The sequence below is a fragment of the Hyposmocoma kahamanoa genome, unplaced genomic scaffold (genome assembly GCF_003589595.1).
Source record: "Hyposmocoma kahamanoa isolate Upper Pololo Valley unplaced genomic scaffold, ASM358959v1 262, whole genome shotgun sequence".
Classification (NCBI taxonomy): domain Eukaryota; kingdom Metazoa; phylum Arthropoda; class Insecta; order Lepidoptera; family Cosmopterigidae; genus Hyposmocoma; species Hyposmocoma kahamanoa.
In genome coordinates, this window is record NW_020653765.1 from 1,223,695 (window position 1) to 1,246,595 (window position 22,901).

The 22,901-nt window shown below is 35.2% G+C and overlaps 1 protein-coding gene across 1 annotated transcript in view; it reads left to right on the forward strand.

Moving 5' to 3' along the window:
• The first annotated feature begins 2,582 nt into the window (after nucleotides 1-2,582).
• The window catches only part of LOC113228905 (piggyBac transposable element-derived protein 3-like), a 61,257-nt gene continuing 40,938 nt past the window's right edge, over nucleotides 2,583-22,901 (forward strand). Inside the window, exons 1-2 of the mRNA XM_026462342.1 lie at nucleotides 2,583-2,604; nucleotides 3,073-4,799. Of these exons, the coding sequence (XP_026318127.1) occupies nucleotides 2,583-2,604; nucleotides 3,073-4,799 (1,749 nt within the window). The remainder of the gene's footprint in view (nucleotides 2,605-3,072; nucleotides 4,800-22,901) is intronic.

Genomic DNA, 22,901 nt, shown 5'->3' on the forward strand with positions numbered 1-22,901 from the left:
GGCGATACGTCGAGTGGTTGGCAAAAACTGCTACCAGAAAAGTAGGCATGCTTTATAAGGTCTGCCGGTACTTCACACCTGAACAGCTTTTAAATCTGTATAAAGCACAAGTTCGATCGTGTACGGAGTACTGCTACCACCTTTGGGACGGCTCTGCCCAATACCAGTTAGCTGCCTTGAACTCGGTGGAGTGAAAAACAAAGAGACGTATTAACAACAATTATCTTGTGAAGTCGAAGCTACAAAATCTCGACACTTCGACTCTCGAAAGTAGCCTGCTTGTCGGTTTTCTATCGGATACATTTCGGGGATTGTGCGCAGGAACTTTTCAATTTAGTTAGTATATATATATATATATTATTTAAATTCGCTCATTTCTAAGGCGATTCTTCTCAGAGGAATGAGCAAAAAACTCTAGAGGTTGCTTTTTATGCACATTTAACATTTACAATATTTATTTCAAACATCATAGATCGAGACTACTTGCAAGAGCTAAACGGGTCACTAGCACGCGTCATCCAAGTACGCAGAAACCAACATTTACTATAAAGTGTTTGTTTCACTGTAGTTTTAAACCTCGTAAATGTATATATTTTATTACAAATTTATATATTGCCCCTTAAAATGGATTCGTGACTTTGACGAAGCAAAAGATGCGTGTCAGAATCGTAACAATTAGGAGATTGTGGTATCTAGCTACCTTGATAGGTACTATATATGTATATATATATTAATTTCACCGTGGTATATGCTAATTGTAGTTTTATGAGTGTCGCAAAAGCGGCTCAAATATAATCCAAGATAGGCAACAGTATGTAACTAACTATGTATTAGATTACTAGTAAAAGTGGTCATGAACTCGCCTGCCAAACTTTGCAATCATATTCTTATTTTGAGAAGGGATTTGAACTTAGAAGTGGGTTATAATGTCGTCAATAAGAGAAATTTGACATTTAACAGAATTCTCACTAATTCTGCTTAGAGATCAACAATTAAAAGCAGACCTCCATCATTTTGAAAGCAAATAAAGGAAACAATTTTTAAAAAGTGGAATTCTGGAAAGTATTCCTTTTATATTTTCTTGTTTTGGATACTTATTGTTTTGCTCAAGTTTGTTCGTTTTTTAGTCGGCTCTGGGCACGGCTGCTCATTTGACCGGATTAACAATAAAAACGAAATTTGATCATTGTAAGCGAGTCGGTCAGAATTTGTTAAGGGTAAGCTATTGTGGATCAAGTTCTTTGCTACTTTATTTCCATGTGTCACATCGTCTTTGCCTTTGACCTCTCTATCTTTTTTTTACTTTTGCCTTATTTTATTTTATTACCCGTATTTGTTTTCTCTTTTTGTCTTATAAAAACTTGATTTATCTAAAAAACCACTATATGAGTAATATAATAAAAATCCCAAATTAAGTAGTCCTTTCAGTAGGAAATTAAACGGTTTATTGTATTGTATTTATTTGTACCTTCTTGTACACAACAGCATTTTTTAAATCAAATTTATTCCATGTAAAATAAGAATTTTTATTGTATAACGTGATATTAAGTACTTTAGTTGACTTAGGTTTTGAGCTCGAGTAATTTTGAAACTTTAATTAAACAAAAACTGACTAACAATTATCGTAATCGTTAGTTTCTAGAGTGTGCCTATAAAACGTGAAACTTTTGCTATTTAGTTCCACCATTAACGGTTCGATTTTTTTTTAGAGTACTAAGTGACGGGATGAACAAATCGTGTGCCTGATGGCAAGCGATACGTCTGTCCATAACATTTGCAGTGCCACTCAACTTTAAATCACAAAGATCTGATGGGCACTACCACTGCGCCCGCCACCCTGAGACATAAGTTGACAATTCCTATGTGCCTCTAATTTCACTAGCACCCTATCCTTCAAAACCGGAACGCTGTAATTCTCACTTTACTGTTTGGCGGCAGAATTGGGTATGGTGGCAGTATTTCCATGGATGAACTCTTTCACGAGCTCTATTGCTACTAAAACTACTGAACAGTTGCAGCGCCACTCAGAGCTTTAAATTGCAAAGATCTGCGGGGCACTGCCACTGCGCCCGTCACCCTGAGACGTAAATTGATGTAAATTCTTTCCATTACTAAGTATCATAAAAAATAAGTCTCCTATCAAAACATAAAAAAGTTACAGCTTAATTTTGTTCGCAGAATACTTAAAACTTATCTTCTGAAAAGTTGTAATTTTGCTGATGTGACATTATTATACCAAGGATGCCATATTACGGTCAAGCGTAAATCCATTTCTCTTAAAAATAAAATTGTCATAAAGTTTGATTAAATATAATCCCACCTCCTAACGCCCAAAGTCCTCTTTAAAGTACTTCAGCTCGTTAGTGGTTAAAGCCCAGCATAACAATCGATTTCATCGGCTAGACGCCCGGGGTCCTATTAAAAGGCCTTTAATTTCAATAGCTTATAGATTTTCAAATATCGCGGGGAAGTGCAAGCTATTGTATCCAAACGAAACTTTCAAGATTGTAGTTATCTGTGGACAACAGTAGTGCCAACCAAATTTGAATGAATCTGTCATTTTTGTCTTAACCTCAGAAAAGATGGCAAGACGGAGTGGACGTGGTAAGTAAATCTATTTGTTTCTTTGAAATCTTTACTTTTCTGATTATAATTTTTAACTGAAAATGATGCTAAAAAGGTAAATTTCGGTTTAACATAAAGATTTTATAACGAAACAGAGAAATTTCAGTGAAATTATTCTTTTAATTAAGAAGACCTTTTGAAAGGTGTGCGGGTTCTTACATCTTATTAGATTTTAAAAAGCTTATGGGACGCTATAACAATAAAAAAAAACATAATTTCCAGGATAGTTTTCTTTACGTCCAAAACATATTGTTACAAGACACTTTTACTGTTAGCTTGTTTCTTTGATTCGAATCAATGTTCTATTATTCTATTTCATTCAAAGTTCATGTTTAAGTAAGTACCACCTATCTAAATCACGTTAGTTGTTTCTCCGAACTTTTAAGTTTTTGCAAACGAGGGTAGTACGTAGTTATCAGATGTTCATAGCTTTTTTATTTGTACCAGGTTGTAATCCGCTAAATGAGGAAGAGATTGAATATATTCTAAATGAATCTGAAATTGAACAGCAAGATTCGTCTGAAGGAGGCGATGACATAGCGGACAATGATTTTAATTTAAACCGGGAGATAACCAGTTCATCCAGTTCTTCGGATAATGAAAGTGGCCAGTCAGTTACGCCTATTACACAAACGAGAGCTCGTGGACAAGGACAAAAGAGAGGAACAAGGTCACGAGCGCGACGTTTCCGTGGTAGTCGTGTCGGTCGTGAGTTTCTCGAGGGAGACGATGGATGGGAAGAGTGTGAATTTCAATCACCAGACGTGTTCCTAAGTCAGCCATCATATCTGCCGATTGACCGAAGTTCTTTTAGTGAAGTTGACTATTTTCGGCAATATATTGATGACTCCGTCATAGAAAACATCGTCGAAAAGTCTAATTGGAGTTATTTCGCCCGGTACACGAAGTCGTTAAACCTAACATTCGAAGAATGCAATACATACATTGCAATTTCAATGATCATGTCTTGCATTAACTACCCTAGTCTGAGGATGTATTGGGCAAAAGAATTCAGACTCCCTATAATAGCTAATATTATGCCAAGAAACAGATTTCTTTTACTCAGAACCGCTTTGAAGGTAGTTTTAGATGAAGATGTGGGTCCTGACGAAAGGCAATCGGATAAGTTATGGAAAGTGAGACCATTAATTACAGCTGTATTAAAAGGATGTAAATTACAAGAGAAAACCCAAGATCTGTCTGTCGATGAAATGATGATTCCCTTTCAAGGGACATGTGGGGTCAAACAATATTGTCCTGGAAAGCCCAATCCAGTGGGCTTAAAAGCATTTGTACTTGCGACGCCGCAGGGGTTGGTTTGTGACTTCCATATCTACCAAGGGAGTACTACGTACCCTGATTTCCACGGCACAGATTTCGGATTAGCCGAAAAAGCTGTATTGTCTCTGACACGGGATCTGATACCTGGGCATATAATTTATTGCGACCGTTACTTTACGTCACAGAAACTCGTTTTAGCACTTCAAGACAAGGGACTAAAGTGTACAGGCACAGTCATGAAAAATCGTATACCTCGATCCGCGCGAAGTGTTTTGACTGACGACAAAGCTATGAAGAAGAAACCTAGAGGATCTTGGCACATTGCAGTGAATAAAGCAAAGAAACTTGTTTTGACTAAATGGCTCGATAGTAAGCCCATAACATTTCTGTCTAATATTCACACTGATCAGAATGTGGATGAATGTCAACGCTGGTCAAAATCACAAAGAAAATACATTTCTGTGCCAAGACCTGAAGTGGTCAAACTTTACAACAGAAACATGGGGGGCGTAGACGTCGCTGATAGAATGTTGTCATACTGCCCCTACCGATACAGAACGAAAAAGTGGACACAAAGAGTTATTTCTCATTTCATTGATTTGGCAGTTAGTAATTCATGGATATTATATCGTCACGACAAAAAACAAGAAGGCGTAGATCTGAAATCAATTAAGCAGCTGCGGTTTTTCAAATTGGATGTTGCCAAAAGAATTATTGATGCTAATATTGACACAGGAGATGAAAATTCATTAAATGAAGAATCGCAGCAAGAAAACGAAGAACAATTGCAAGACGATAGTCAAGTGCAACGCCCACGTTTTAGAAAAAGAAACGCACCTGTGCCCCTTCCTTCCGAAAGAGAACGTTATCGAGGAGCTTTACATTTGCCCGAGGTAAGTGACATCCAAAAGAAGTGTCGGTTTGCTGGATGTCAAAAGAAGACTAAGATGATGTGCACGTCCTGCAAAATTCATTTGTGCCTCACTAACGAAAGAAACTGTTATAAAATATTTCACACTCCATGAAGAGTTTTCGACTTCATCTTTTTCTATTTCCCATTGTTATGGTTGTGATTGTTTCCTAAGAATACTTATGTTTCTAACTTTAATTAGTTTTGTTATTTTGAAGAATTATTTAGTTTATGGTATTTTAAAGTATTGAAAAGATTTTAATTTTGATCTCTTTTGTCGTAAAAAAAGCTGATTAATATTTTATACGACTGTGAATGATGTTAAATAAGTTGTAATAGTCTTGTTATTTTATAATTTTTTTTAGTTTATTATTGAGTAACTAAGTGGTAACTATAATTATCGCCAAGCTGCCTTATTTTTGATCTCTTTTTAATTTTTTTGAGACTGATATTTTAAGTGATTGAAGTTCAGTATGAATAGTTCAGATTTTATTAATCGTTTTGATAGGTAGCCTAAGATTTGGTATTGTTTTGTAGAGGGTTACAAATTAAATTTTAATTTTTAAATTCAATTTTACATTTGTTTTTAATAAAACAATATATCATTTAATCCAATATTGAAAACCACAAATTAACAATTAAACACTATTGTCAATGCAGTTGTTGTTTATTGTTTTAAAAGGCCTGTGAGCTTTTATCACTTTTTTAGGTATTGTGGAAAAAGAAAGAACATATTATTTTTACTACTTGATATATCCAAGTCCTTTTAAGTTAATTTTATAATGTAACTGTTGAACTGTGAACCCAGAAAATTGGGCATCTTATACTTAAATTATTCCAAAAAATATTCACTATTATTGGTTGAACAGCTCTTGTATAAATAAGGTTATAGTGACAAAATTTGAAGCATGTGTTTTTATTAAATATTATTAAATAATGTTCTTTCAGTTCATAAAAACGAATCTTTTCGCCTAACTTTTACTTCAAAATCTTTGTAAATACCCATTTTATAAAAATCTTAATTAGTCGGGATTACAACCCGGAGGCCTTTACGAAGGATGTTTAGTTTCAGCTGTTTTCCTAGATGAACGTCTTCTTTACATGTCCCTTAGTACCTTGAAAAAATTCTACGTTTGTACATTAACGGTAAAGCATATTTTCGAATGTCAGAAGTTCTGGGTCTGTACCATGTGAACTTATAAAAAGTACTTTGGGCGTCAAGCACTTGTTGGGCCAAAAAGGTCTGGGCGTTAGGAGGTTAATAATATTAAAATTCGTTAGAACGGGCTCACTAAACTATTATCATAATTATACTCTGTTACTTTGGTCATCGCTACCGCTTCGATTAAACAGCGTCGCCTTAACATCTAAGGCGGTGTTATCAGTTAATCTCGAATGTCCCGCGTGTTATAAATTTGACATTTTACTGCTCCGCCATTGTTATCCTCATTAACCTTTTGTCTCATTAGAACATTAATACAGAGTAACTTTTCACCCATATGAAATGTTTAATCAAGTTTCGTTTCTAGTGGGATTTTACTATACATTATCGAACGATCACATTTAACTGTCAACGTATATAAAATGACATTGGTAAGTTTTTTTACATTCTTTATAATTTTAATATTGGTGGGAGAGTTGTTGTTTATAGAATTATTAGAATATAATTATTTATTTTGTATTAACTATGTCGCAAAGTCATGATTTTTAAAACAACGTCAATTAATGCTATTTGTAATTAATATAAACAATAATCATTTACTACAACATTAAAAAAACACACTGACGTCAGTTACCAAGCTGGACTGCCATGCAAAGGTTTCGATTCCTGGGCCGGGAGAAATATTTGCATGGCCTAAATTTATTTCTCTTGTGAGTTTGGGTTCAATTTGTGGTTGTCTGTATGTGTGTCCATGACGTGTTTAAAAAAAATTAATACAAAATGTTTTCAAAATACGATTTCTAATATGTACTTACCTATGTACTTTAAAAATAAATTCAAAGAGATACAACACAAATATCAACATGCAGAAACCGTAAATGCAAATTAGTACGTAAGCTAAGAGTAGTTATCAAAATAACTACTTATGGTAACTGGAATAAAACAATTTATTGTACACTCCTACTTAAGGTAAGCATGAATTGATAAGTGGACACACTGGTAATTTTTAATCTATGCTTTCGTCGTCGTTATTTTTGGTTAATCTCGATGACAGCTCCGATTAGATACCTTTTTTAAACTTTAAAATTTTTTAAGGATAGGGTTTCATAAAGACTCCAGCCAATCTGTGTTGAACTCTTTACGACCTTAATGTCACGACATTAAGTTCCATGACATTGTTGAGTAAAATCCTAACTTTATTGTTACTTCTTTAATAATATTTTACGATTATCCGTATTGAGCTTTGTAATTGATATTGAAGCATAATGCGGTCTCATGTTTGTCCTTTATCCTCAAAGGTTTAAGTTGTTTTTACTCGACTTCGACGAGGATAGGTATCGATATCAACAATCAATCTATGAACAATCTTGATGTTCCGTAGCGAATAGTAGTAGCAGAAGAGCTTCTCGTGAAAGAGTCCAGGTAAGCACTGCTACCTCACCTATTTGATAACGTAGATATTACTGCGTTTCGGTTTTGAAGGGTAATAGTACCGGTGAATTACAGGTGCATGGGACTTGTTAATTTATGTCTCAGGGTTACGGGTGCAGTGGCAGTGCCTTCAAGTTTGCGATTTAAACTCTGAATGGCATTGGAACTTATTATGAATAGGCGTGTTGCTTACCGTCAAGTTCGTGACTTATCTATCCCGTCACTTGATAATCATAACAAAGGATTTATTTTCTTAAAATTCCGTACAGGGAACCTGCAATGTACATCATACCTTATTGCAGGTACCGTAAGTTCGCAGTGGTAGTGCCCCTTAGATCTTTGCGATTTAAAACTCTGAGTAGCACTGCAACTATCAAATTCAAAATTCAAAACTGTCCTGGACAGGCGTGTCGTTTACCACCAGGCGTACGACTTGTTCGTCCCGTCACTTGGTATAATTAAGAAAAAAATAAGTTATAAAATTTCACATATTATATATAATTTTTTTACGTAGTCCTTATTATTTTTAGGACTGTCATTTGATAAAAGCACTTTTGACGTAATGTCGTTGTTTTGTAGAACGGACGTAAGCGACATTTCGTAGATTTATCAGAGGAGCATGTCTGTAATTAAGTTTTAAAAGTCAAATTTCAACAATGGCTGAAGGTTGAAGAACAAGGACAACGATATGAAATTGCTATCATAGCCGTGAAAACTACGAAACTAAAAATGTCGCATTTTTTTAGTTTCTGTTTTTACATATTTTACATTACTTTAGTTATTATTTCTAATTAACTCTCTTGTATTGAACTGTGTTAAAAATATTGTTATTACCTTTTTCCAACAATTACATTACATATAGTATAAATTTGTTTGTTTTTGTTATTCCTTTTGATCTCGTTTGTCGCGCCCAATTTTCACGTTGATAAAATTACTGTGCAGAACTGTCAAAATGTTTTAAAATCAGCAGTAACCTTGCAGCCATGTTTGGCACCGTGTTAATCTTTTGTAGTCATTGGTCACGGCGCTGGCGATGATAAAAATGATAAATATGATGTCACGGTGCTGGCCACGTTAGCTATTTTGTTAAAATTTTGAAATGCCGGTTTATCACCCGAATTTGAAAACTAAATGTGGATTTAATAGCTATATCTAGGTGGCATACTACGGGGGTAGGACGAGAATATTTTAAAACAGTTATTAAAACCTAAAACATGCTTCCGTGAAAAATCTACGAAACGTCGCTTACACCCTTTCCACCAAACCCCCACACGTGACTTTATTATAACAAACAAGGGTACGCATTTATTCCGACATCCTACCTTAATACTCAGCACAATCTAAAATAGGCTTTTCAGTACTCTTTCCCAGACTCATCAAACTACCTACTAAATGGCGGTCTGTCTGTCAGTGCTTCTGTCCTGCCAGATAATATGCAACAAATTGGCACTATTGCCACGCGTAGGCATTTAACTGAAAAGCCACGTCGATAACGAAATACGGTACAAGTTATGTGATGTAGCGGTAACTTTAGGTCTAACCAAGCCTCTACCATGAGATTACAGAGACCATTTTCGCTAGCGCCCGCGTAAAATGTTTGTATACAAAATGTAGTTTAAAATGTAGTTTCTTCTTGTGATCGCTTATGGGCGCTGTCTGTCTGTCTGTAAACTGTCATAGTAAACTCGTGGTAGAGGCACTGAACCACATAAGTCAAAATTTAAAAAGGATTGATCAACCCGTTATGCAAATGGAAGAAATTATATCAGGCAGTACAGTTACATTTCTCTGAGGTGTTACATTATCGAGGCTGTTCCAGCAGCCCAATGCGGGTGTTATATATAAATGTCTTATATCTTATATGGCTTTCTTCTTAACGAAATCCGTTTTTTTGTTTTCTTGAAGATTTGTTGACAAATGTTACAATTTATAATACCAAATCGCTGTTATTACGGTGATTCTATAGATGGACTGTATTCTTAAGATGATAGGACCAAACGGAAAATAGCAATGTTTTCGTTCGCGAATAGCCATAAGCTCACCATTCTTTAAAGGAGATGCTCTGCACTTATACACTATTGTTTGGAACTACAAAGTGTCCATCGTCACTATTAGTAATAAGCAAACACCAAAAAGACACAAATAGTCAAAATAAAAATGACAATGTAAGGGATTTCCTTTGTCGCGGAAATGCACGCAGAAAGATCATCCAGCCAGTCAAGCATGCAGTCGCGACGTACTGACGTGCAGCTTCTCGAATGGATAGTACAAAAAATGCAAGTGAAATTATATCCATCGATCTGGCGACGTATTACAAAACTATCCACATTTTATAACGCAAAATAATGAAAGATTGTTTAGATAATTACGAATAATCTAAAAAGAAAGAAAATGATTATTTCATATGCAAGACAATGAACTACAATATAAATAAAACAAACGTGTCAAAATTTAGTTACAGAGGAGTTTGGTGTCCCAAACCAAAAAAAAAATTTAACAACACAATATAAAGCACAAATTAAAAGGAATCTAAATTCCGGGGCAGCTTGTTAAATATTAGCAAGGAGTAATAGTTTTTACACTTGTATCAATTGGTACATTTCCTGAACCACTGGCACTGGTTTATCAACCAAGATAATCTGGCTAAACAGTCAATTCAATTGCACCTTTTGTCGGTCTTCTATAGATTGTACCAATCATGAAAGTCGTCAGGGCGGCGCGGGCGCAATAAAGGGCCCTTTGCGCGGCGCGACTACACCTGTTCGTCAGCCCTTTGCGCTCGCCGCGACGATTGTCAAACTTGCCATCGGAACACGAAAACGGTAGAGTCGCCTTTTAATAGCTATTCCGTCGTTTGTAGAAAACATATACATTTACTTATATTTATTTACTTAATGTTAATAGATTATTACTAACAAGGATAAAGATTATACCTACCTAACTTTAACTAACAATATACTGACTCCAAACTTGATATTAAAATACTGTTTAGCGGTAGGGTGCAAGGGTCTGTTAAAGGCTTAGTGACACCTTTTATCAACGACGTCAGTAGCAGTAGAGTTCCTTGTAAAAGAGTTCGTCCAGGGCAGCCTATTTCTGCCACCCAGCACTAATGGGAGCATTACAGTGTTCCGGTTTGAAGGGTAAAGGTGTTGGCGAAATTACAGGCACATAGCTACCATCTACCGGACCTATCAACTTATGTCTCAGGGTGACGGGCGCAGTGGCAGTGCCCCTTAGATCTTTGCAATTGAAATTCACATAATATCATTAAAAAAAGACTCTTACGCACACTACGAGGAATATCAACACGCAGCATTAGATGACTTTGTATCATACTGTAATGTTTTTGTTTATAGTGCTTTTAAAATGTATTAATATGTAAAATAAAAGAATAAAAAGAATGATGCAATATTGATAGCCTAGTTAAAAGAATGCTTGTCTCGGTCGTACGAGGTTTTCGAATTATTGACAGTTCAGGTAGCTTATTATTAAAAGACGAAGGAAAATATCTGGCATTAAATAAAAAAAATTAATTCAATTATTTTGGAAAAAAATGAAAGTAAATAATAATTAAATAGGAAAAAAATTAAATTAAATAAAAAAATGAAAAATTTGAATATTTTGATCACCGAATGACGGCTAAAATATATGCAGAATTAAAATGTATAGGCAGAATTGTATCATGAATTAATTTATTAATTAATTTATTAATTAATTTATTAATTAATTTATTAATTAATTTATTAATTAATTTATTAATTAATTTATGATACAATTCTGTCCTGAATTATGTGAAAAAAAAAGAAAAAGAAAACAGCGACATCGGCTCCACAAATTTTCTTGTCCATGTTAATCAATTAAAGCATAGCCCCTGTCCCTTTCAAACTACATGACAACCATATCGGCTGGTTGACTGATCACCAATTAAGCCTCCAAAGAAAAACAATAAACATACTCGTACATATATTTAAAAACAATGATTGCATACTAGGTCCTATTTAGAGGGTTTTGAGTGGCAAAACTGCGTCACCACTAGGTTATGTCTGTCTCGTGTGCCTTGCGTAATTAGATACAAGGTTCGGTTCACATGAATTTTATTGTAGAAACAAAGAAAGAGTACAGGAAGGAAAAAGAACAGGAAAAGTAAAGGCGTAAAGACTGTAACAAAACAGTGATTTAAAAACAGGTACAATGGTATTAGAACACTCCCTACTGAAATTATATACAGGTTATGGTAAAAAGGAACTTACCCCAAAAGGGCCTGTAACTTCTAGAAATGCTATGCGTTGTAAGCGGTTCGGTTACATGATTTAACTAGTCAGAATTTCACATCAAGTCGAGTGACGCGTGGTCGTAGAATGGCAGGCGTCAATGATGTGAGATTGGGTTCTCTCCTTTGGCGAGAGGTGCGTTGTAGGAAACGTGACGGTGGCGCCAGTTTGAAAAGTTCTTCGAAGCAGTGCTAAGAATGTTCACAATTGGACAAAGTCTTGTTCTTCGTTGTCGTACACAACAATTAATATTATGAGTTGATGACGATGATATTTTTAAGAAATATAATCCACTAGAGCAGTAGAGCTCCATGTGATAGAGTTCATCCAGAAAAGTTATGCCACCTTACCTAAGGTAAGGGTGCTGGTGAAATTACAGGGACGTAGGACTTATCAATAGAGTAACGGGTGTAGTGGCAGTGCCCCTCAGATCTTTGTGATTTAAAGCCCTGAGTTTCACTGCAACTGCTATGGTTAAGCGTGTTGCTAACACCAGGCGGACGACTTTTACGTCTCATGACTTGGTATCTTAAAAATGCCGCAACAGGCATTCAAACCGACCTGTCAAAATCAACCGCTCACTACGTTATCGACGCTCTGACTTCGTATATGTTTTCAGAAACTACGAATTAAAAAACACATGTTGCTAACTGTACTTAAAGTACAGGGTTTTACCGTATCAGTACCTTTAGATAACGCTTAAATGTCGCTAATTACTCGAAGGCTACTTTTAAGCCAATTAAGACCACCCAACGGAAACTTTAAGATGAAAATAGACGCTATTATTTCACATTATATGCATACACTCGTATCTACTATGTAAAACCAGACCAAAGCACTGTAATATCAGTAATATCACTGTAACATTAATGAATTCGTCCAGGGAAGTACTGCCACCTCACTTAATTCTACCGCCAATGTAGATAAAGTAATGTCAGCTTTACTGTATTCCGGTCTTGAGGGGTAAGGGTGCTAGTGAAATTACAAGCATATGAGACTTGTCAACTTATGTCTCAGGGTAACTGTCGCAGTGGCAGTAACCCTCAGATCTTTGCGATTTAAAGCTCTCAGTGGCACTGCAAGTGTTCTGGACAGGCATGTAGCTTACCAGCAGGCGCACGACTTGTTCGTCCCGTCACTTGATAATAAAAAAAAATAAAAAAAATCGAAAACAGCATTTTGAGAAAAAGCTGTTGTGTTTTATTATATTTGAGGTTAATAACATAAAAAGATACATTTATCTTACATTGTACCATTAGATATTATAGAAATTTATCTAGCCATCTTCTATTGAAATTACTTTTCCCTCATTAAAATCCGAAAGCTTCTTGTTGTTATGAAATTACAAAACACTGTATTGAACTTTGTAGTGTTTTAGTTTGCCAAGATAGAATGCCGTTTTTTATTGTTAGAATTTGAGCCGCGACAAATGTTAGTAGACCCCCGCTCCTGAGACATTTGCGCCATCTGAGAGTTTTCGCTAACTGAAGCGCCCCGCAACACTGTATTTCGCGCGCGTAATTATCAAACCAAAAGACTGTATTACTGCGTACCGTATTATGTCAAAATAACTTATAAATTTTAAAACTTACAGTGTATTTTAGTTTTTAATATCTCATTCAAAAACACTTATACCTCCGAAGTTGAAATTTTAGTGTATAGATTAGGTCTAGAGAAATCTTATGAGCGCTGTTAAATGAAAACACTGTAATTGACTTTGTAAGGTTTGGTTTGACACGGCAGATGCGGTCCTCTAAATCATAATTTTGATGCAAAAATTCTTTTGTAATGATTCAGAACTATAAATCGTAAAGATCTGCTGATTGCTGTTGCTATCGCTGTCGTTGTCGCTGTCGCTATCACTGTCACTGTCACTGTCACTGTCGCTGTCACTATCACTGTTGTTGTTGTTGTTCATGTTAATTAATTGGATATGGCCGTTGTAATAAGCATAAATAATAAAATTTTTAAAAGTTTCTAACGTCACGGTAAGCATCACGCGTATCCATAGCAGTTGCAATGCACTTCAGAGCTTAAATCGCAACGACTTGAAGGGCACGGCCATTGCAACCGTTTTATTTATTTATTTTTTTTTTATTAGAAAATAGATTGTGTCGGAAAAAAATACTCTATATATAATTCGTCAATGCAATAAAATGTTTTATCCAACAAGAAATGTTTCAAACTCTTTTTGAATGATATAGAATACTGTGCTATTTTAAGTTCGGCAGGGAGACTATTAAACATTTTTGTTGTTTGATATCTCGGACTATGTTTAGCAATATTTAACTTTGGTACTATTACACCACGTCTGTCCTTCCTCCTAGTACAAGCCTATTTGACTCGGTCTCCTTACTAAATTCAGACGAACTTTCAATCACGCCTGTCAACAACTCCAAAATATCTCAAGAAACTGTATAACTGTATATTATATGTATATATACAGTATTAGTATTAGTATATGTATATTATATAACTGTATATATCACAAGAAACTGTTAATATAGACATTTGTCTAAAGTAAGATTTACACGACCTGGAACCTGTAAAGAGCCCGAAACATTGATTTATTTGAAAAAATAATTATATTTATATCCAAAAAAATGTTTTATTTCACATATGTAATAATCTCGAAAATTTAGGAACTAGAATAATGTCATAATAAATAAATGAAATAAAAAGTAAAATTATACAATACGCCATAATCCACAATAAGCCATAACAATTAACAATACGCCATGCAACCACACCAAATACTAGTATCTGGTTTCGAACTAGGAAATTTCATGTACTAAGAGTAGGTACCAGAGCAACGGAATTCACTCCGAAGCGGGTAGTGCTTCGGAGTGACTTCCGTTGCTCTGGTTCAGAACTAATTTAGAGAAGGTCCCAAATTGATCCTACCGGGAATCGAAAACTGTTTTTTTTATATAGAGTAGAATAGACATTTATTGCAACGCCACTAGACATAAATAAAAAAAAAACATTGATGTCTCTTAGACAAGCAAAACAAAATAAAAAGACTTAATAAACAAAATTAAAATATAAAAACAAAATGAGACAAAACAGAGAAAAAGGTAAGACAAAAAACTAAATATAACAATTACAAATGTTGTGCTGTATGTGTGCGGTTGTGGCGATGGCGTACGCAAAAGGACTTCATTCAGCTTATGCCACAGCCATAATTGGCTGTGGCGCTGGTTTTCAAAACAATAGTTTTATTCCAAAAAACAGTTTTGTTCCAAAAAACATAGTTTTATTCCAAAAAAATAGTTTTATTCCAAAAAACAGTTCTATTCCAAAAAAAATAGGATAATTCCAAAAAAATAGTTTTATTCCAAAAACTGCTTTATTTTTTGGTCCCATGGTCACGGTTTATTAAGCAAAGGGACTAAATTTTGGCTTGCAAAAAAACAAACATAAGCATTTTAGGTTCCAAATAGAATAGTTTCATTTCCTATTCGTAACAGTCGCCAAAACCTAAGTACACGATATACAGATTTTTTTTAATTGAACAGTATGGGGAAATCTGAAATTACAGCAGATTCGAGGAACCTGTCTTAAAAATCTTGAATTCTTTGGTCAAGCGTGAGTTGTGTATAAAAATGAATAAAATTGATTACATTTTTTTAAGTTTATGATTTCACTTTATATTAAACTTAATGGTTCCTAAGACAGTTTTCTTGTATATGTATTTTCTACAGCTTCGGATTTCCCCATACTGTCCCATTTTAAAAAACACTCTGTATAAAAATTTTAATTTGAGTTCATATTACACCATACTTCAAAAATTTCCAGTCACAGAGTTCAGATTCCAATTTCCTTATTAATTTCCTAATAGCGTATATGGCACAAAGGAAAGTCCTGATCAATATCGTCCAGTTCACGAGGTCGTAATTGTGATATGGACCGTGGGAATATTCAATTAAGCGGGCGGACTTAATTGCAACTTGATAAAGTTCGCTCTAAGTGAACTATCTTCTGAACTAAGTTAACTGACCATTATCTTTGCCTTTGTGCCTGGGTAGCTCGGTTGCAACCTAATTGGGGTGTGGTGTCAAGTGATTTTGGAGTAGATGTGGCATTTTTTTAATGTAAGAATACTTATTGCATTTGAACATAACGTAATCGACATATAGACTACAACCCAAAATGACCTCAAATTATTATTGCTGAAGATCCTCTCTTAAGAGGTGTAAGTTGACCAGTAACTAGCACTTTTGATGTAAAATGACCACATCTGCAACGACAATTTTTTAGGAGAAAGGATCCCTTCAGTTTTGGGCCCAACTGTGTATAAAGGTACAACTTATGCCAAAAGAACTCTAAAATTATACAGGTTAGTATATATTAACTGAATTCTTTTAAATTTTAATTAAAATGAAGAAATATATAATTCTACAATCATAGGAATAAATGATACTGCGTTCGACGAAACGTGCATTGTCGTAATTTGACAGCTGTAACTGTCTGTAGCTAATAATCGGGTTCAAATAATATCCCAGAGCTTAGACTGTGGAAACTAAAGGATGTGTTATGTTGACATACTATAAATCAGACGTTATATGTATACGATGCATTTCGACGTCGAAAACATAAACATGTTATTGTCTTTGTTTAACTATTGCGTGCTGTCTTAAACCAAAAGAGATAGCATTACATTGGTCTGTGTCAAACACGGGAATCGAAAATACGTAACGTCATCTTGAATGCCAACCGTGTCCATTTCGCAGTACATGAGGTACATGATACGGTTGTCAAAGGGAAGTACATCAAAATTCACATGTATTGTAATAAAATGGACAAAAATATTGACAGTGAGAACAATTAAGTATTAATAAAAATTCGTCGCTGCTGCATTACGGGATGTGGCATTTGAAAAAGCGAAGATCGACCAAATGTAACATTGTACAGCAAGTGTTATTTTTCTGTCTATAAATCACACAAAAGCCCAAATATCTCCTGTAATTAGACATATTTAAGTAGTTTATTCATAAATCTTGCCAAATTTTGCTTTGGTTTCTTCAGATTATCTGTTTGTTTGTATATTTTGATGATTGTTGTTAACGATTATTTTGAGATAGTGTTGTTCTTGGAAGCGTACATATTATCGATATTCTGTTATTAAAATAATTCACTACGAGGGTTTTACTATTTTTTTATTATTATTTTTACTATTTCAAGTTTACCTACAAATCAAAACAGAAAATAGAATGGTTGAAAATCATACATTAAATCAAAGACGATGGTCTTTGTCATTTATTCGCTTCATTTTGAAGAGTCAAATTTTAACATAACTTTGAATGTAACTAGATTACCTGATAATGCAATCCCATCATTAGGTTTATTGGTAAATAATTTTATATTTAATTTAGATTAAACACGACTCATTTACTAGATATTCTCAGTTCCTGAAAACAAAATTATCCACTCGTTTCCAATATTTTCCCACTGACTACGGTAACTACTAAAAATTCTTATTCTATAAAGCCAGCAATACAAAGACCATGTTGGTCTAACGTTGCCGTGTGAAGGCCAATAGCAACGTATAGACAGCCTATTTGCCTTGCCTTGCCTTGCCATCGGTCGATGTCACTCGCCTAGCTGACCGAGTGAAGGCGAGCGCTAACGTGTATAGAGCTCGGTTGACATGGCTTATCACAACTCGCAGTCGCTCGTGACCACTTGTCTTACTTCGGAGAAGTGTCGATTTTTCTGTACAAATCAAAGGCGCTCGGCCAATAGTAGTCAATTGACATCATATAATCAGACATTTACATGCTATTTAATACATGCGAAACTTATTTATACCAACACATCTCTTGTTGCATCTCCTGTTACACCATGTTTTAAGCAATATAAACGTATGATAATAAAATTATTATTGATAACTTTCATTTATTTCCAAAATTAAATGGTAGTATTAAAGATTCACTTAAATCAGTCACTGATATTAATTCTATACCAATGCATAAATACAAAAAGCTTACACTGTTCGGAATCTGTTTAAAAATTTCTCTATGAAAATATGAATCTTGAGGTTGGAAATGTATAGGATTTATATTTCAAAGTTTTCTCTATTTTATATACTCTCAAATTACAAATATTAATTTTTTCTCTGCAAATTCACGTTTCGTAATATTTGAGTATTTGTAAATGCAATACAATAAATTCTAAATTTCATGTGATACTCCCGGATATTTTCCTAATAACCTAAAATATTCCCAAATTGATCTACTTTAATTAAATGTTGCCATGTCCATAATGACTTATCGATAGATTATGGTACGACACTAAAGAAATCCGCCATTTGTTCGTTCAATTTTTGTTTAGGTATGCACGTTCTTTCCGTAGTTAGGGCAGCTCCTTTCTTTAATTTTTTTCCATCCTCTAAATCCCAGAGAACGAATCAAACGAAACTTCCTTTATATTTTTCCATCATGAACGAAACATGACTATGCCGTCGACGCGTTGACCGTGTGATTATGTGACATTTAAATAGTTTAACAGCTCGGGACATAGTTTTTTAGCCAACCTTATTAGATATTGTAATAATGATAATTGTAATAATGGACTCGTAATGAATAAATTATAAAAGAAATAGTGGATTATAAGCAAGACTTATTTTTTAAATAATCGCGGTACCTGGATACCTTCTATTTGAAACATAGACATTACCATGTGTTATTATTGTGTTGCCAGTCATTTATATGTCCGAGCGATATTGTGAGTGGCACAAGTGATTAAAAATTCTTTTTTATTTTTTTATGAATTTGCCCTAATTTTTTATTCTTATATGTGATAGTGCTTCTAACTAACTGCCTCCGTGGCCGAACGGTTAACATGCAGAGGTCACAGGTTCGATTCCCGGGCCGGGAGAAATATTTGTATGACCTACATTTATTTGTCTCGTGAGTTTGGGTGTAACTTGTAAGTGTCTATTTGTGTGTCCTTGGCACCCGCGACACAGGGTTTCCCTAGTGGGGGGCTATGTCGAGTGTGTGCGAATAAAAAATAATAATAATAATTAAAAAAAAATTTGTGTCCAAGTTGTACAGAAGAAAAAATGGATTCTTTTGTTTTAATTTAAATTAGTCGGTCTTAAGGACACCGAGCGCCGGTCGCGAGGTTTCCAAAAAGCCTGGGTCGCTTGCAGCACAATCGAAATAAACGGGCTAATTACTTTCCAATATCATTTATTATTGCATCCGAATTTCCGATCACCGAAGTTTCCATTTTGACTGCGTGCCTACAAAAGGGCACCAGGGTATTGGTTAACTACATGGGGTAGCGTCTTACGCCCTCAAGCCAATTGATAACACCCGCAATAATACCTTCTATTCGTCTTCTAGTCTTTGTACTATCTGTTAAGATGGTAGCCCGGTACCTAATTCCTTTCATCGTTTCAATATACCACATCCATCCTGTGTGTAACGTAGATTCCGCGATCCGGCGGCATGTCCGGTGACCGTCCGTACTCTAATCGAGTTATTGTGAACGGCACAATGCGGCAATCAGCGCGGTTACGCGCCGGACCGACTAGCACTTTGCAGGTGCTGTGCTTTAGAATATATACTCGCTATTTCTTTGGTATTGTTCAGTATTGTAAAATGAATTAAGACACACTATCAAGTGTCAGAGGAAATACCAAATTTAATTTTGACTGGTCATCAATCTAAGCGTTTGTAATTCTTTGATGTTCCCAAAAACGAGATATGACACACTTCAAAATGAAGTAGTATCTTAAACACCCTTTATTATGTAAGTAGCTAATATATTTTTGAAAAGGTTTTAGTCTATCGTGACAGTGATATATAATATCCCTGGGAGTAATAAGGCCACATCTGCAAATTTACAATTTTTTTAGTCGATACCTTTTTTGTTTATATAGGAGAGCTATAAAATATCACATATACGCATAGACTTACAATTATATGGACGTCGGGTCCGCGCTAAAAAGTGTCCGAACTTATAGGGCGTTAAAATCGTATACAGAGCGTCATTCACGCTTTAGTCTTCGTTTGTTCGACGGACAGCGAAGCAAGCAAAATTAGATAGTACTACGATGAAATTACAATTTAAATTCAACGTTTTAGCTTTTTCATATTCCTTTACATGTCACTACGTTTAAATAGGTTGACTTGGGACATTTTTTCGTGGTTTGTGTATTAGACCCGTCGTCCATTTATTTGTAAGTCAATACATATACGTAATTTGTTTCGTATTATTTTTATGACTTTCATAATAGGATAGAAGCAGCTTTTGACGTATGCTTTATTGTACTGAGGGTACGATATAGTGTATTAAGCAAAATATGACTATTTTTATTACACATTTTTCTCAAAGGTGGCGACACGACAAAAAAAAACTATGAAACCAAAACAAAGACCTACAGTAAGCACATAGAGAAATTCGTAAGGCCTGCTGACTGGTTCAGTAGCTCAGTTGGGAGAGCGATAGTTCGCGGTAGACGAAAATACCTATGTCCCTGATTCATGTCAAGTCATATCGAAGAAACTTTTCTTCAAGTTTGTTCGATCTTTGTATCAACTGTAACGACAAACTAATGTAGAACTTTCACAAAAAAACATACAAATAAATATTGAAAATATTCCTATTTAAAAACAACGGTCAAAAGTATACAAAACATTTAACTCCAATGAGGACAAGCATCCCGGACTATTTCCAAAACTGGACACGAGCATTAACAACATACGAGCATTTCTTTAAATAAAAACCAACACCTTTTTACAGCTTCATGCTTGCAGGTTGAGTTGCATGCAACCCACCACACGCAACAATAAACAAACAATAAGATGGAATACGAAAATACCGGTTGCAAAACAATACCGGCCGGCGGGATTCTTGACGTTTTTATCATTTCCAACCGAGAACAAAGGCTGAGGCTTCCTGTTGATGCTGCATCACCATTCTGGCAGGGCGACTTCAGGAGAAGCATACTGAGGTAAAGAATGGCCAACTAATAAGCCCAGACAGTATTCGATAGACTTTTGTGTGAAAATGTACTAAATAATCGTCTTAAATTAAATAAATAAAATACTTCTATTATTTAAATGTCTTGACATGCAGCACAGATTTTGTAAGATGATATAGGTACTCTAAATTGGTAGATTAGAGTACGGTGATATTTTCTTAGGTTTTGTGGATTTTTTAAAAGTAAATGGACCTGATCTTGATGCAAAGAAAGGGACTACGGACGCAACAAGGTCGCGCAATTGATACCTATTCTGTCACACCTTAAAGATACTCGGAAACTCAGACGCAGGCAGGAAATTCCATTCCTGGGCTGTGCGCATAATAAAAGATGGGGAAAAGTTCTTAGTACGCCTGAAATGAATATCGACCAAGTAGTGATATATAAACGGGGGCAAACGAAATGAGCAGTAGAGCTCCTTTTGAAAGAGTTTTCTTTATTCAAATGTAAGTGTGCATTTTACTTCCATCTCACCTGATGGAAAGTGGCGATGAGGTACACGTAAATAATGCCTATTCACTCTCGCCTTGAAAAGGTCCAAGTTATAACGTTCAGGGACCAAGTCCGCAGGCAGGGAATTCCACTCCATGGCCGTTCGCCATATAAATGTGGAAGCGTAACGCTTCGTGCGAATCTTTGGAATATCCACAACATGGGTGTGGAATCCAAGCTTTCGCCTTTTTGTGCCATCAAGCAATAATGTGCTTTAAAAAGCAACAAAGTTTGTGAAATAACAGGCACATGGGACTTGTCAACTTATGTTTTAGGGACACAGTGGCAGCGCCCCTCAGATCTTTGCGATTTAAATCTTCAGCACTGCAAGTATGGATAGGCGTGTCGCATGGCTTGTTCGTCCCGACATTTGATATCATAAAAAAAACATTGGAAAGAAAGCTTTCGGACGGTATTGCACAATTTATCGATTTTGTTCACCGTGTTCGACAGACCTGAGTAGCTCATCTCACTCAGCACTGTGCATTAACTTACAATAGAGGTAGACGTTCTATTCATCGCCACAATACCTTGATCGGCGATCGGTTAGCTGACGATCGCGCGTGATAGTAATGCGAATCGTATGGAAATATCCCTTATTCCGCTTCTTATGAATCGTGGCTCAGACGTAAGATCTGCTGTCACACTTTCTTCAAAGAATATTGCAATTTAATACCTCTTTTTAAGAGTATTACTTTATTTATGATATGGGAGTATTTTATAGATATTTTAAGAGCGTATTTTCTTTTTGCTCAATATATTACTCCGATTCTTGATGACGGTAAAGTTTAAATTTATCCTACACTTTCAAATACTTGGGAATTTATGTTTTCTGATTTTATTTGAATACACTTGTGCGAGTAACGGTCTATATTTACATTTACAATTTAAATTGTAAATTATAAACTGTAAACTCTATGTGACTTATAACAAGAAAGTTCAAAGTATAAAGTCTAGCGTAGTTCTGATAGACATTATTCAGAAGAAATTTACTTAGAAAAAGTCGATAATCTGCGAAGTTTTCGACTTGTTGATGGTAAATAATGCAATTGGCTTTAGATACTTGCTTTGGGAGACAACTGTAATAATAACTATTTCAAGTAGTAGCCTGTTACACAAGAAACAGCCATTAAATTTCTATTTAAACCATCACGCGGTATATAGATACATGGTGTATGTATAGCCACACGGTGTCACTAACAAACAGCTGTATTTTCATCCACCATTAAATAAAATTCTTGAAAAAAGGGATAATTTTTTACCAAAAACTTTAGGGTGCGTGACGCATTAACACTATTTTTTATTCTTAGGTACAGTTAACAGTCTAGATACACTTTTGTTCGAATATCGCCTCCAGACCAACGGAACAAGATCCGTCAATTTTTAGCTTGATATGCTACCTACCATACTTTAACCAAACATTACATTTACAACAAGTTAGCTACAAAATGTGTTAGCTCGCAAGTAAACATTTTTGAGTTCCATATCTTTTTGGAGAGTGCTAGAAACATATCCATTTAGAGCAAAAATGAGCCCTTTCAATATTCGACATAAGTTGCTTTTATCTGTGCACCGACTTCAATGATTAAGCATAGACTTTGCCCAAACAATTTGTTTGCAAGAGTATCACCAGCAATAATGAAGATATTTCCCACAAATATGGGTGCTTGGGTCGGTTATTTGTCGCGGTAACGAGCACAATGCGCGTTTCGGTCGCGCGCCCCCCGTTGC